The sequence below is a fragment of the Anoplophora glabripennis genome, unplaced genomic scaffold, assembly GCF_000390285.2.
Source record: "Anoplophora glabripennis isolate ALB-LARVAE unplaced genomic scaffold, Agla_2.0 scaffold56, whole genome shotgun sequence".
Taxonomy (NCBI): domain Eukaryota; kingdom Metazoa; phylum Arthropoda; class Insecta; order Coleoptera; family Cerambycidae; genus Anoplophora; species Anoplophora glabripennis.
In genome coordinates, this window is record NW_019416232.1 from 652,201 (window position 1) to 668,675 (window position 16,475).

The window sequence follows — 16,475 nt, forward strand, 5'->3', positions numbered from 1 at the left end:
AAATTGGGTGATATACAAAACAGTTTTTTTTTTTCAATTTATTTTGTATTTTGCTAACTGAAAATAATAATTAAATGAAACATTGCGTCATAGGGATTTGTCAACTTATTTAATGATTTTGTGTTTGCTGACTAAAAATCTTCCCAAATACCCAAATAAACAGAAAAAACTCAAACTGTGTCACAAATAAATAAAGTTTAAACAATATTTAGAAAACAATTACCTATTACTTTCAAACCTCCACAATCGGATTTGCAAAAAATTGTAGCTCTAAGACCTTTAGTTCTTCAAATAAAGGGGTCAATTTTGTTATCCAAACAGAACGGTGTCTTTTATTTAAAATTTAACAATTTGAAGGCAAATAACAAGAGCTACGTTGTATGCAAGAATTAATTGTCAATTAAAAAATTGCTTTAAAATACTAAAATAAACCAGGGGCATATAAAACATTTTCAAAAAAGATATATGATATAGTTCTTTCTTGTACTGTGCACCCTTATAATCTGACCAAATTAAAATTTTAAAACGTTCGCTGTTTCCTAGGTATAGCTCAAAACAGATTAATTTTTTTTACCTCGGAAACAAAAAGGTTATGAGCAGTTGATGGGAACTAGTTTTCTCAAAATGTGTTAAAGAATACACCCTTCAATTTCGTTTATAAACTAACTTTGTATATATTCCACACAAATTATTTTTAATTCTATCTTTACATTAAGAAGAGAGATAGGGGAAAAAGAGCTTTCTACACTTCGGTTTCTCGAATTGAATTATTTCGGACCATAAAATAGGAACTATTGGACATTCCTTTTTAATTATATTTCTATGTCCTTATTTAACAAATTTATAGAGATAATTAATATATATATATAGTCTTCTTGAATGATTATAAGCCATGTGATGTGTGAGTTTAAGCAACCAACATTACACGATTGGCATTCTCAACTAAAAATCCATAAATCAATCAATATTAATGATTCGTTTACAATGAATAATGACAAACCGTTGCATTTACGTTTGAGATAATGCAATCGCCGATTGGTTGAATTAAATATAATGAAAATTTGCATCCATCACCAGTGGATGAAACGAAACGTTTTATTTTAACGGAATCTTGGTCTTACTGTTTCAATAACTTTGAATTTTACCAAGTTTTTTGTAGTCATTTATAAAAACTATGTACTTAAGTACCTGTGGATCAAGTATATCAAAAGACGATATGAAATATTTATATAAGTATGTATATATTAATATTCTCAAGTCTCGAAATCAAATATCAATTTCTGTACTAAAGATAATTCTTGTTGTATTAAAATATGATGTACAATTTATTAAATTAGATAACTAGAAGTGTCTGTTTTTGCTAGAGTAATTAAGTAAAAGTGATATTAGTCGAAGGAAAATCATAAAAAGGTGCCATTTCAGAATTAATATTATAAGTAAACAACTTATTGCTACTATTACTTACCACTCCTAAATAAAAATCGGTTCTAAGTTGCACACTTTTATTTACACACACACTCAACGATCATTGTACTATCCAAAATATTTTAATAGTTTAGCTGTTTCTTTAATCTATTTTAATATTCTTTCTACACCTGCTGGTTGCCAGCGAACCAGAAACAAAATAGTGCATTAACAATTTCCAACAACATTTAACAAGCATATAGAGGACTATCACTGCAAACAGTAAAACTAGTACTACATCTATTAAATAATATTGAAAAACCCCTAGATTCCTAGAAGGCGACTGAAGATGCTTGGCACCCCTGTGTCGAAGAACGTATTCCGTCCAATATATCGCACGCTCCAATGGCGTTTCCAATTGGTCCATTAGCAGGAATTGACGTTTTTTCACTTCTTCTCTGTATTTAGGTTCATAAATTACTTGTTTTATGGCCCATAGCAATTTCTCGGCTGTCAGTTTTGACAAATCCAGTTTTAGAGCGTAACCATCGTTCTCTGCCTTTGCTGCGTTGGAATCGTGATCGCAGAACACTGGTAAGGAAACGATAGGAACTCCGTGGAAGACTGTTTCGAACATGCTGAGGAGGCCTCCATGTGTTACGAAGGCTCGTAGTTTTGGATGACCTGAAACGTATTATCTAAGTTTATTTAAAAAGTATGCATTAAATATACATGATTTCCAAACAATTAAAAGAATATTCCAAAGAAAAAACAGAAAATGAATATAAACAAACATATTTCTGGAAATGCTTAATTTGTTAAATATCACGGTTCCAAGTCTGATCAATCTCTGGACCCATTTAGTGTGCTTCAAGTGCTACTGTTATTTGTTTTATTTGTAAATGATATCACTATTGATTTTGATGTTTATTTTTTTGCACTGTGCTGATAACAGGAACTTGTCAACAACAGTAACGATTGAATTACCTACATTACAAAAAAATTCCATTCCCTTTGATTACATAATAAATAATATTATTTTAAATACGGTAGTTGAGTTCAAAGATCTAGAGGTTTTTAATGACTCTAAATTATACTTTAATAACATGTTGACAATATTGTTTTGTCTCCATACAGAAACCTGAGCATTGTTATTCGAAATTCAGTGGATTTTGATGATACTCAACTTTTAAATTTACTTCATCATTTTTCTACCATTCTTTTGTTAAGTTCAAATTTGATTACGCTTCAATCATTTGGAACCCTAGTTAGAATAAATATTGTAATGCAGTCGAAAGTGTGCAACGCCTTTATGGTACCTATACTTGATTGTTGATTGGAATTTCGCAACTTCAATTGTTAAATAGATTTTCTTTTATTAGTCTACACGAAAATTTTCTTCCTTATCCCTAATATTTTAAATATGCTAACTTTTTATATTTCTAAATTTAAAACGTGTTATTTTAACACATTTTATTTGCAACTACCATGGACAAAAGTTTTGAAAATTTCACCTCTACATTTTATGTATGAAACGTACGTATTTCTATACATATATTTCACTCCAGAATTAGATATATTAAGACCACCTTTTTTGCGATATATTTGTTTGTATATATATGTACTATGTATGTGTTGTTTTCAATTTCTGTTCTATTCGGAGTTATCTTAAAACTGTAGCGTTTGCAGTACCAGTTGAGGATATCTACATTTACAATAGTGTATAGGCTGCAATAGAATTAGAATCCAACTTGGAATATTTGGGAGAGCTGATAATTCATGTTTAATATGTTGATGCTGTATGAAACGAATTCATAAGAATGTTTTGTTTAATCTCAATGAGCACATAACAATTTATACTGAAATTCTGGAAGACTATTTCTGCAAGCATTTCAAGGGCTTAGGAGTACATAAGGTGACGGTACCATTAAATTTCGCCCCCTGCATTGTCTCATTTTTTATCGCCATATTCAAATAATACAGAATTATCAGATAGTATATGAATTGATTTGGCCAACTCGTTTCCAAACATATGTTCATATAAGTTTTTTTTCAATTTTTAACACATATAAAGTACAGATAATCCCATTAATAGCTGAATATTCATTTTAGATTAATTCTGATATTAAATGAAAAGTTATCTACAAACTACACTTGAGAACTGTTAAGATTGTTGGCTCTATTAGAAGGTCGCTTTCTGTCAGTAGGTACAAAGCAATTCTTTGTACTGGTAAGTCACGAGTAGCGTTGGTCGCTATTCAGATAGTATATTTTGCAGGTGATATTTAACCACATTGTTAGCGAACTTTGTTAGTGAACTCAAGGAATTAATGAATGTAAGAATAGTGAGAATTTTATTTAACTGAAAATAAATGTTTCATTAACAAATACGTAATCAGTTGTTTTTATATTAGAATGCATTTACTTGATTCATATACATACATCTAGAGATTGAACCTACCAAACTTTTCGTAGAGCTTTCGAAATTTGATTTCGGTTTAACAAGAATATTGGTGGCATACATAGAAATCATTTTTTAATTTTTTTAATTTCTAAACTATCGAATTACTAAACAGTCTTATATTATATTTAGGTAAACAATATTATAAAATAATAATTGTTAATAATTATTATTACCTATCCCCAATTAATGTCCAGGAGTAATAACTTACTTTCACAACGTATTATAAATTTTAAAAACAATAATTAGAAACAGATGGTGTTTGTTGTCTCTTATTAATAAGATACGTCGAATTGGGTACTCATGATCAGAAATAAAAGTTAATTGAAAATTAATTTACTATATTTCCTAGTGCTTTTTATGTTTCAACAACAGATTATGATTGTTGCTAAATAATTTTATTAGGTTTTTATGTTTGCACATAAAATATACTTAAAATTATTTAATTTCTTACGAAAGCCGTAAATACTTTTTTAATTTCTATTTAGGCAGCTAGTGTGTAACTAAAGTCGGGTACATAAAAACCGTTTGAATGTATAAATCTAAACGCTACTGGTAAGGCGGCAAACTGCCCTCTTTTTGATAAGCTAGTGATCGTAGTATTTACCACTATTACTTTATTGGAAGTGTTTTTTCAGTGATATAATAAAATTCAAGCTTTAAGTTGTCTCATTTGCAATGAAAAAATTGACAATTTAACCGATTGAAAGCGTATGGTATCAATGAAGTATGTAAAAAAATTGAAAAAATATACATATACAAAGTTACAACTAAATCAACTTTGTCTTAAATTCAATGAATTTTTATTTATTTATATTTGTTTTTTTTGTAAAATTGTGCTTATTGAAAAGTCTGTCAGAGTATTAAAATAAAAGTCATTAAGTCATTAGGTTAATGTTTATACAGGGTGTCCGCAAATTTCACCGACAACGTTTGACTGCATATTCACTACGATAAATAAATACCATCTACGAAAAAAAGTTAAAATTTTTTGGTTTTTGAGTTACAGGCTCTGTGTGGAGTGAAGAGAATCCTAAAGAAATACGACAATACTGACATTACCTGATAGAAACAGCAATCAACATCTTGTTTTCATCGCCTACTGAACTCAAAGTTTTAAATCCGTGACACTGCTACGCAAACCGAAACATACAGACCTGCAAAAATGCAATTTTTCTCAAGAATGGCTTTCTGTAGGCGATTTTCTTAAGAGACAATTTTTTTCAAATAAAACGATCTTTTCAATGTTGCTGCCCGCATTAAAATAATACGACCACTAAAATTTTTGACAGCTAAAAGGGAGAAGTAACCGGAAAAAGCTATTACCCAGTATATCGATTTGACTAAAGCTTTAAGAAATAATACGCCATAGCAGTCTAAATAAATGTGCCAAATTTTACCGCGATCGGTAAAAGGGTTATGAAGTTATTAATTAAATTAGTTTTATTTTTGACAACTTTGAAGGCCTGTAACTCAAAAACCAACATTTTTTATTTAACTTTTTTTTCGTAGATCATATTTATTTATCGTCGTGAAATTGCAGTCAAACGTCGGTGAAATTAAGATTTCAGAACGGAAAGTTAAGCAGATTTGTTTGCAATTAAATTTTCTTTATTACTAAAATCTAAAAAAAACTGGAATGCTTTGTTTCGGAATATTAATTATTTTCTTTGAATATTTAAGTAACCCAATTAATATCTCATAAAAATGTCACAGCGTTGCTTAAAATACAAAGTAATCTTACAATAGATGTGTCGCTGTACTTACTACATAAGAGCGATATTTTAATTTTATGAAAAAAAATTTTGTACTAAAAAATCAAAATTAATCATGTTATGTTGCTTGTTTATAAGTTGTTTTAGCAGAGAATAGAATGTAATTCAAACGTTAATTTAATTGAAAAAAATGTTGTATTAAACATTTAACTGTTAACTCTAGGCTGCAAAAGGTATAAAGTGGATATCCTTACCTAATATATCTTGCTGAGGTAGCCACCTTCCTAACTTTACATTGCTGGGTAAGTCGGGCATATCATCTTCAGCCTCATATTTCCACAGAACCCTTTGAGGTAGTTTTCTGAATACTACCATAAGCATTCTTCTGAGATAACTGGGCATATTGGCGGCTTTCACAGAAGACCCCATACTGAAGTAAATGAAACCAGCATCGCCTGAACCCCTGATGAAGTCTTCTAGATCCTGAAAATAAACAAACAAATAAATAAATAAATAAATAAATAAATAAATAAATAAATAAATAAATAAATAAATAAATAAATAAATAAATAAATAAATAAATAAATAAATAAATAAACAAACAAATAAATGAATAAATCTTGTTCATATAAATTTTCTATAACAATTGTATATTTTGTGAAATATATCAGCAATATCTACTGCCTAAAATTTTGTTTTCATTATCTTCTCTGAAGTGGAATCCCGATATAACTTTTAAATATGGTGTGATTAATTACAAATTAGAGGAGTTGAATGGGAAGGGCTACATCATGTAAATATAAACTTATGTCCTTTCTTGTAATGGCGCAACAATTTCATGTTAACATGGTTTCATTCAATTTGGCCAACTCAGAATCCCTATTTAACAATTATTTATGGGGACATTTGAAACAATAAGTATATGAATGTGTAGATTTCGGGGAAAATAGATTCGATAAATATTGCACATATTTACTAGATAAAATACAAAAAAAAGTTAGTCAAAAAATAAATAATAATAATAATAATAACTTAAAATTACTGAAATGAAAATTAAACTTAAAATTGGATATAACATTTCTTTGTAAAATTAAAAAAAGCCTTGTTCCTCAACTGTTTAGCATTTTCTTATTTTCTGAGCGCGTTGTATATCATAATTAAAATTTATCTACGGCAATGCGAAATGTAGGTAAATAATTTTTTTTATGAATTAGGACTTATTCAAAGAAATCAAAAATGAAAAGATATTTTCTGTATCGATGGTAATTCGTGATCACACTGTATACTACATATACCCTACATCTTCAGTAACATAGGAGTGTACAAATGACGGGTTCGGGTGTATCCCATGTTTTCCATTAAGTGTTCTCCAAAAATGTCAAGATTTATCTAAATATTAATATCTCAGTTGCCAAGTAAGAACCCACTCAGTTTTGGGGATGTATATGCCACTATTGCGTGACATTAATTATTAATTATTATTATTATCTACTATATTTTCTTAAGCCTATTTAATTAGATTTTCAATACAACTGAAAATATGTGATTATCTAATAATGAAATTGGAAATTGTTCTAAATATCTATAATTAAGGAGATAAGCAATAATTTTCAAATAACTGGCAAATAAATAAAAGCCATAATTATTTAATTATTATAGAAAACAATTCTCAAAGGTTTCTTGTATTTTAAATAATACCAAAATATTCTCTTGTAAATTAAAATACAATATCTAACTGTTCGTTTTTTATAAATTTCTTTTTCCAATAAAGAGTAATAGATTTACAAACGGCAAAACTAGTGTCTGTTGTAGTTGTCAAGATTCTACAAAAGGATATTCAAGTAAAAGGAGTATTTTAATGAAAGAAATGTTTTCTAAAACCACAATTCAGTTTTTTGATATATAATGCAGTGTAAACTGTGAAATACAGAATTATTCAACTATAACACCAACATTTGCAAACAATGCACTCTATGTAAATAAAAATTTTTAATTTAAAATATTTACTGTAACTAATTAGTTAATTGGTTAATATTTATTATTTTTTTTAATTAAAAATGATTTAATGAGTTTAACTTATTTTGTTACATTACATACCCATAATTTGTAGGAAATAATAAGTTTTCTTGTTTTTATCTATTCCTCCTTACCTATCTTAAAATAATTTTGTATTCCAATAACTAACTATATAACATTGTTATAACCTTCAAATATTTTTTATAGGACTAGTAAATATTTATTTGATAGTACATTTTTTTATAGACTAATTGAAATGACAATTTTAAATTATCAAAATTAATCTTACCAAAACATAACTTTGCAATTTTTTAACTTAACGCAAGTACAAGATTTCTATTTCTCAGTTTACTTCATAAAGTAGATATGGTTATTATCCAGTGCAATACTGTTAGATTCATTTCTGTTCCGAGCAACGGATGTCTATGAATTACCAGTAGGTGTCTAATCAATTATACAATATTAGGTCTGTTCAGAAAATAACTGAACTTTATTTTTTAAACTGCACTATTAATTTTATACATTATTGGTCCTTGTCTCCTTCAAAGTCATACTCTCCTACTCACACACTTTTCCCAGCGATGTTTCCATTTCGCGTAGCAGTCCTGGACCGCTTTAATTGAAATGGCGTTTAAAGTGTGACGAATTTGCTTTAATGTCATCAATCATCTGAAACCGGCGTCATGATTTTAATTTCGAAAATAAAAAAAATCGCAAGAAGTCCAGTCTGACGAGTAAGGAGGGTGAGAGAGGACAGTGATTGGTATAAAACTGACGAATGACATAGCTGAGTGTGCGGGAGCATTGTCATGGTGCAAAGAACCATGGTTGTCTCAGCACAACTCTAGTCGCAGTAAAACGCTCTGATAGCACACACGGTTCACTGTTTCACCTTGAGTCAAGAATACAAAATGCACAATTCCATTAAAATCGAAAAAAAAAACAGTGAGTATCACATTGACATTGGATCGAGACTGACGTGCTCTCTTGGGGCGTGGAGATCCTTTATCAATCCATTGTGATGATTGAACTTTTGCCTCAATGTCGTGGCCATAAACCCAGCTTTCGTCTCCCGTTATGATCTTTTGAATGAACGTTTCATCGTCATTGGATTGTTCAAGGAGTTGCTGACAAACGTCCACGCGATTTTCTGCGATGCATGTTCAATTATTCAGTTAAAATGTTCTGACATGACCCCATCGAGATGATAATCTCTCCCGCAATTGAAGACCTTGATGGTGTAAGAATCAGGCAAGTCCGTGGCATATTGGTGAAGATATAATGACAAACTACTTGCCTGTTTAAACAATTTGGCCCAAGAAACGGGAAAGTCCAGGACTTGCCTGATTGTTGCTCCAAAATGCGTGTAATTTGTGGTGGGGATTTGCCTGTAGGGGGGCTGAATATACAGGTGGCGGTTACCGCTCGTGACGCTCGTCATCGGATCAACCGTTAGTTCAAATACACAAGATATAATAGATTTATTTAATGCTCTGTTTCTGCTGGAATGTTTTCTCAAGTTTTTCGCTCATCAAGATGAACCCACAAATTCAGTTGTCTTTGCCGAGTGAATTAGCCTACAGAAATCGTTTATCAATAAATGACAAACAAATAAAGGAATGCCAAATTTTAGTGCAAAAATACGTCCCACTAGCTGATCAGGCGTATTATAACACTATATTTGGAGATTTGCCCATCGACAACCATCCTGAAGAAGACCCACCTGAAATGTCTAATGAAGGCTATGAAACCAATTCTTCGTTACTTTAAGGAAAAACACTGTTACTACAAAATGTAATAAATAATTGATAAATATCAATCGTCTTTTAATACATATTTTGGTGTGAGAAACAGGCAAGTCTAATTTTTTTAATTTTTGTGAACTTGTTTCCAAATGAACAAGTTTTTTCATTTTCCCAACATTTTAAAAAAGTGGACTTGACAGTCAATCGGCGATTTGCACGGACCAGATCTTTGACTTTCTGAACTTGGGAGAAATCAGTTGAAGTCGAAGGCCTTACTGGTCGAAGACCACTTTTAAATCACGAAAACCATTCGTAACATTGCGTGCGATCCGGAGTTGAATTGCACATTTCAAAAATCATCATTGTCACTTAACCACATTGCATTCAAATAACAGTATCACGAAAACTAAATGAGATATCAACGATTCAAAAACATGTGGTTACAGAGTAGGTTATGTGCAGCGCAATGCTGCCAACTGCATATAAATAAACATCATTAGCACGTAATTCAAAAAGTTCGGTGATCTTCTGAACAGACCTAGTACGTTCGATGCGGTATTCGGCGAATATAGCAACTGTACGACCAGCTTGAAAATGATTTAATAGAGAAAGTAATTTCCAGAAATTTCTTGTACTGAACAAAAATGTGGTGGGAGGTTCTGCATTATACTTACATCAGGCAAAGGCTTAGCTCTCTTGCAGTGGATACAAGCAATTTCGGCTACATTTGGTAAATATGGTCTAGGATACGTGACGGTAGCGTGACCATTTTGTAGTATAAAGCTTACATTTTTTGACAATTCATATATGGGAGGGACGTCGTTTCCAAAGTGACTTCTGACCACGTTTTGAATCATCCACTTGACCTAAAAAATCGACAAATTATTGTGAATAATTGTCAGTAAATAAATCACTAATCGATTTAATGCAAAACTTATTGTTTTACAATTAAATATATTACCTCGCTGGAATGGAATAAAGTATGTAACGACTTGTGAAGTATAACATGTGTGTAAATTTTATTAAATAAATGAAAGCTAAATGCAGAAACAGATCCATCTTTTGTTTTTATATCAATGTTGTGGGTTATGGGAAAGATAATACAGGAAGCAACAACAACAAGCATATTTTTATATAAACGTTTGCCTTTGTAGTTCACAGGAATTGATTTTTTATACAGTACGTGCCTAAAGTATGGAATAAATTCAGTAAAAACGAAACAAATTTTTTTTAGAGAAAAATCCTCGAACAGGTCGATTTTTAATTTAAAAAATACATATTTTAGCATAAAAGGCGATTTTCAACCGTCATTTGATTTCGAGTAATAACGTCATCGACATTTTTTTTTCTTGATTCTGAAAGATCGTTTCATTGTCGATCCGACAGTATTAAAATGTTGCCATCTTACATAGGAAAGTTTTCGAGTAATTGACGATTGAATGTTAGAAAACCCAAATCAATTAAAATAAAGCAAAAACGTTATCAAATTTAGTTTTTCGAAATGCCTGAAGTTTTTTATGGATCACGTAGGTGTAAATCTTTACAAAGTGTCACTGTCATACCGACTTTCTAAGTATTGTAAGCGATATAAAAATTATTGTTGAATTTAAAGTATTATGGCACATTTAACTGTCACACAAAGAATTGAAATTTTAATTCTTATCGGATGCGGGGATAAGACTAGAACGCAGCAGGAAGTTTGCGATTTATTTAATGAAAAACATCCAGATCGCCGTATCAGCCAATCAACAGTCAGTAAGATAGAATCTAAATTTAGAGAAACTGGCAATGTTGTAGATATTCCAAAACCTGGACGTCCAAGCGTTAGTGAAGATCACAAACAGAACATTTTGATAAGTATGGTAGATAATCCTCATAATACTTCACGATTGGTTGCATTAAACAATGAAATTAGTCAGACCACAGTGCTACGTATCCTGAGGCAGGAAAAATATCATCCCTACAAAATTCAACTTGTGCAGGAACTCAATGAAGACGATCCCGACCGCCGCTTACACTTTTGTGAAATTATGATGGATTTATGTCAAGTAAATAGAGATTTACACCGGCAAATACTTTTTTCAGACGAGGCCACGTTTTGTCTCAATGGTACAGTGAACCGTCAAACTTGCAGGTATTGGAGTCGGGAAAATCCTCATTGGATGGCAGAGACACATACCCAACACCCACAGAAATTAAATGCGTGGACTGGAATAGTTGACAACAGAATAGTAGGGCCTTTCTTGTTTGAAGGAACCCTTACGGAAGAAAGATATTTATTTTTCCTAACGATAATGACCCTGATATTCCTGATGACACCATCTGGTTTCAGCAAGACGGTGCACCTCCGCACTATGCACGCCCTCTTCGAGATTTTCTGGACAATTGTTTTCCAAGGAGGTGGATCGACAGACGAGGACCGATAGAATGGCCCGCGAGATCCCCAGATCTTACACCCCTGGACTATTTCTTATGGGGCTATTTAAAGTCCAAACTGTACCACATAATTTAGAAGAACTCCAAAATTGTTTTATAGATGAAATACACAAAGTTACCCCAGAAATATTTCAAATGTGCAAGAGGAATTTCTACACAGACTTGCGTATTGTCAAAGTCGGTGGGTGGCAATTTGAACACTTAATTTAGGTAAAAAACTTAATGAATTGTATTTGCTTGACATAGGAATTGTTATTTTTTTATGGAATAAAATTTACGTTTTCTAACATTCAATCGTCATTTACTCGAAAACTTTCCTATGTAAGATGGCAACATTTTAATACTGTCGGATCGACAATGAAACGATCTTTCAGAATTAAGAAAAAAAAATAGGCGGTTGCTATTTAAAAAAATGTTGATGACGTCATTACTCGAAAACAAATGACGGTTGAAAATCGCCTTTTATGCTAAAATATGTATTTTTTAAATTAAGAATCGACCTGTTCAAGGATTTTTCCCAAAAAAATTGTTTCGTTTTTACTGAATTTATTCCATACATTAGGCGCGTACTGTATAGTATCTATCAGTACATCTCTAAATATATTCTGAATAAAAACAGACATTGCAACGAAATTTTATGTATCCGATACATGAACAAAATAAAATTTAATGGAAAAAAATAAGTCTCAACTCAAACCAGTGGCATAGATATGAGCCATGCTGCTTACATTTTCCTAAAGAAATTATTTAAGTGATTTTACAGAATGTATTCGCAATGACATCCCTATGCCTCTATACACTTTTTCATAAGTTTTCTCACACATCTAATTTTCTTTTATTCTGATACATCTTTGTACAAATTTGCATTTCAAGAAAATAGCTTCAACTTCAAAAATGTAGTAACGTAGAAGTTGGGAATGGGAAACTGTCCCTCTACCCCTGTCGTACGCCTCTGGTAGTAGCCATGAACGATTTTGTAACATTTTTTAACATGTTCTATAGTATCTAAACTATGTCAAGTATGATAGAGAAATATCAAATAGGATTAAAGTAATGGATAAAAATCATTTAAAGTTTTTTGAATAAAACACCCAGTAACTCCACAACAAACCATATTTTATCTAAGCATTATGTGTCAATTCTTCACATTTTCAGCCCATATCCAGTTAGAGTATGTACATTTATTAATGAATAATAATAAATAATAAATTAATGTATAATAAAATATTAGTGTTATTCGCTTACCAAGTGAAGTACTTTTCTTGTTCTCTGTGTATAATTACTCAAAGTGGTCCCAAAAAGTAACTACGTAATTTGAAGGGAGTAACTAATTAGCTGATCTTTTCCTTAATTATTTAATTACATTTCTAGAATATATAATATATACATATTATTATATAGTGATCGAATTATTCATTATAATTTATTTATATATTTATATTTTATTCCATCTGCATTCGCTTAAATCTCTAGTTGTGGGCTTAAGTATGTAAACAAAGTATAAATTAATTAACAAATTAATATCAAATTATGTAATCGCAACTTAGCTACTTCAATATCTTGCAGATATAACTGAATATTTCCTATTTATATAGGAAAATTTGATAGGATCCGCGAGATTATTGTAAAATTCTGGGTCAAATCGTAGGTACCTATTTAAAATACAGGATATGGCGTGTATAATCTATAAAAATTAAACTACAGCTTCCTGATGATATTCGCGTTTTTTTTTTTTTGTAAATTAAAGTTAATTTATTCAACGAAAATGAAGGCCGACCCTGTGTTATTTATTAAAAACTTTGGAAATGTTTTTATGCGACCCGAGATGCAACCATATAATTTAAGTCGGTATAATCTAATACTAGTAAAATACTAAAAGAAGGTTAGGTTACATTGTCAAAAAATTTGTGCAGTCAACTGATTTTGTATTTGTATTGAATTCATTATTCACTTAATTATTAAATGTTAAGCATCGTCCATCGATGCATCAGTGTTAAAAAGTGAAAGATTCCAGACGATAGTGACGATGTAATTTTTATAAAGAAGTAAGAAATAAGAATAGCGTGCCGATTACATTAAAAACGAGATTCTTATTTATTATTTTGCTTAATTTTTTAGTTTGTGCACAAACTAATTTTACAATGAACCGAGAAACCAATGCATTTACTATTTTCAAACGTGTAGATATGGTGTTAGTGTATAGTGCAGCCGGAGAAAATGCGCTCGCGGCGACTAGGTTGTACCGGGAACGATGGCCACAACGTCACCCCCCGTGTGCAAATACAATCCGACAGTGCGTTCAGCGACTGCCAGATACGGGAAGTGTTATTCCTCGAGGAGAAGAACGTGGTCAGCAAGTGAACCTTAATGTTGAAGATGCAGTGTTGGAAATTTTTGACGAAGACCCCGCCTCTTAAGGCGCCAGCTGTTGCACCCCTATCATCTGCAACCAGTTCAACAGATTTTATCCCCGGATTGAGATCAACGAATGCGTTTTTGCAAATGGTAAGGTTTATTTCATTTTGTTCCATAGTTTAATGGAGTTTGTTCAGTGCACGCAGTTGATAATATACTTACGGATGTGGTTTTGTTTGCGAATTCTTGCACTAACAACAATGCATTTAAGATAGTAATTACTATTAATTATTATAATAAGAAAATATTAATTTTATTTTAAATATCTATTTTCCTTAGTTTGTACTTTTGCATTGAAAAATTCCCCAGAAATTGAGAAGTATCTTTCTATCTTTCAACGACTATTTGTTTACGCGCGTGGTCTACAGCATGTAACTTATCGTACAGCACATAGACAGGACCGTTCCAGAGAAAATATTTTGTTCCATAATTGAACTTTAATTTACGAAAAAAAAAAAAAAAACGCAAAGCTGTAGTTTAATTTTGATAGATTATATACGCTACACCCTGTATAAGATTTTAATTTGTGCAATGGATAAAAAAATCGTTTAATAAAATGGACAATGGGCGCAATGTTACGTAATAATTGCCTAGCTGTAATAAATATGTAATCTTATCAAAATGATTATGAGAACAGAAATAAATAGAAAAATAAAATTTAATAGATCTATTCTTAGTTGTATTTTACTTTTTATCTTACTTCACATTTACGACAGACTAAATTCATAAATTTAATAGAATTAAAATTAAATTTTATTAATATTTTAACACCACCTTTACAGTGCATGACGAATAAAATTATATAAATTACATTCTTAGATTTATTTTATTTTTCAATAATTTCACTTATTATCAGTATTAGTCAAAATGCGTAATGCATTTTAATTTGTTTCCATGATATCAATTTATCTGCAAGCCTTATAAGATATTAGTTCTAAGTAATTGCATTGTAATTAAAAAATTCATATATTTAATTGATGTATTTATTGTTAGGAAATTCACCTTGAGTTATAAAAATGATAATATCAGTAACACTTAAGAACGATGATTCACTTAAATGATTTTCTTTCTGATGAATATATTAAGAATTGATGTATTTGTCGCAAGCTAATTACAAATTCAGTCTTTTTATAGGCGTGTTATAAAAAATAACTAGGAAAATTGTAAATGATGTGTAAATACAACTTTTTTATAATTTAACTGAAAATTTTAGGCGTTTTACAAAACGACGAATATGACTTTATGCAAAAACGTTAAATTAGCAAAATTCTTTTGCTATTTTCACTTAAAAAACTTGGGTTTGAGGATGTTAGAAGATAGAGCTTCCTCAAATAAGTAACATAACACATATTTTAAAATTTAACAGTTTTATTGTTGAAAAAATCAAATGTAACACAAACACAAAAAATACTTGTGCGCAGTACTGTACGAACTAATGCCTAATTGATTTTTAGTCGTTTACAAAATGATTGGAGAAGTTAGTCATATTCTAAAGAAAATGAAAATGAAATTACTTTTACAATAAGACTTATTCGATGTTTTATAAAACGGCAAAAATTTTCAAATTGAAAAAAAAAGAAATTGTATTTACTTATCATTTTACAATTTGCATGGTCATTTATAAAACTCCTAGGCATTTTATAAAAAGAATGAATTAGCCTGCGACATATACACCGTTTCGTTTTCAGTACACTAACGAGCATAAGTAAATACATTATCAATTATTTTTTCAATGGGCATATTTCGGTTTCGCCTAAAAGCCTTTTTCGCCTTTCGCCTTAAAAGTTTAAACGTATCTTCTAAATCTACACATGCTTTTAGAGAGTAAATCCGAATAGAACAAATTGATCTTCTGTTAACAAAAACATAAAAGCATTATTATAAAATTTTGGTATCTTTGATTGGCCATCTCACCTCACCCTTAATGCCAGAAAATGTTGTTGTTAGTAGGTAATATAACCCTAGTTAATTTATTTTAATTTAACTGTCGTCTTTTTGTTGGCAGGGGATAAAAATTATCGAATTCTGTGCAGTTTTCATCCAAGCTACTAATTTGAGTAAAATGCTGTTATATTTATGGCCGCTAACCAATACAAATCCTCCATACCCACCACAAAATTAAACGCGCATTGCTCTTTTGTTGTTCATTTGAAGTTATTCTTTAGAATTTTCAGTCTTAATACCAGTACTACTGCCTTCTTTGACATCTAGTTTTATTTTTTTCTATTCTTTAATAATTTTTTCCTCTTCTTTAACTTGATGGTTTTCAATTTACTATAACTT

At 30.5% G+C, this 16,475-nt stretch overlaps 1 protein-coding gene across 1 annotated transcript in view; it reads right to left on the reverse strand.

Annotated features, from left to right (window-relative positions):
• Positions 1 to 1,475: 1,475 nt before the first annotated feature.
• LOC108903644 (UDP-glucuronosyltransferase 2C1-like) overlaps positions 1,476 to 16,475 on the reverse strand; it is a 55,171-nt gene continuing 40,171 nt past the window's right edge. The window contains exons 4-6 of the mRNA XM_018705884.2: positions 10,016 to 10,207; positions 5,835 to 6,063; positions 1,476 to 2,088 (exon numbers count right to left, since the gene is read on the reverse strand). Coding sequence (XP_018561400.1) covers positions 1,568 to 2,088; positions 5,835 to 6,063; positions 10,016 to 10,207 — 942 coding nt within the window. The 3' untranslated portion in view covers positions 1,476 to 1,567. The remainder of the gene's footprint in view (positions 2,089 to 5,834; positions 6,064 to 10,015; positions 10,208 to 16,475) is intronic.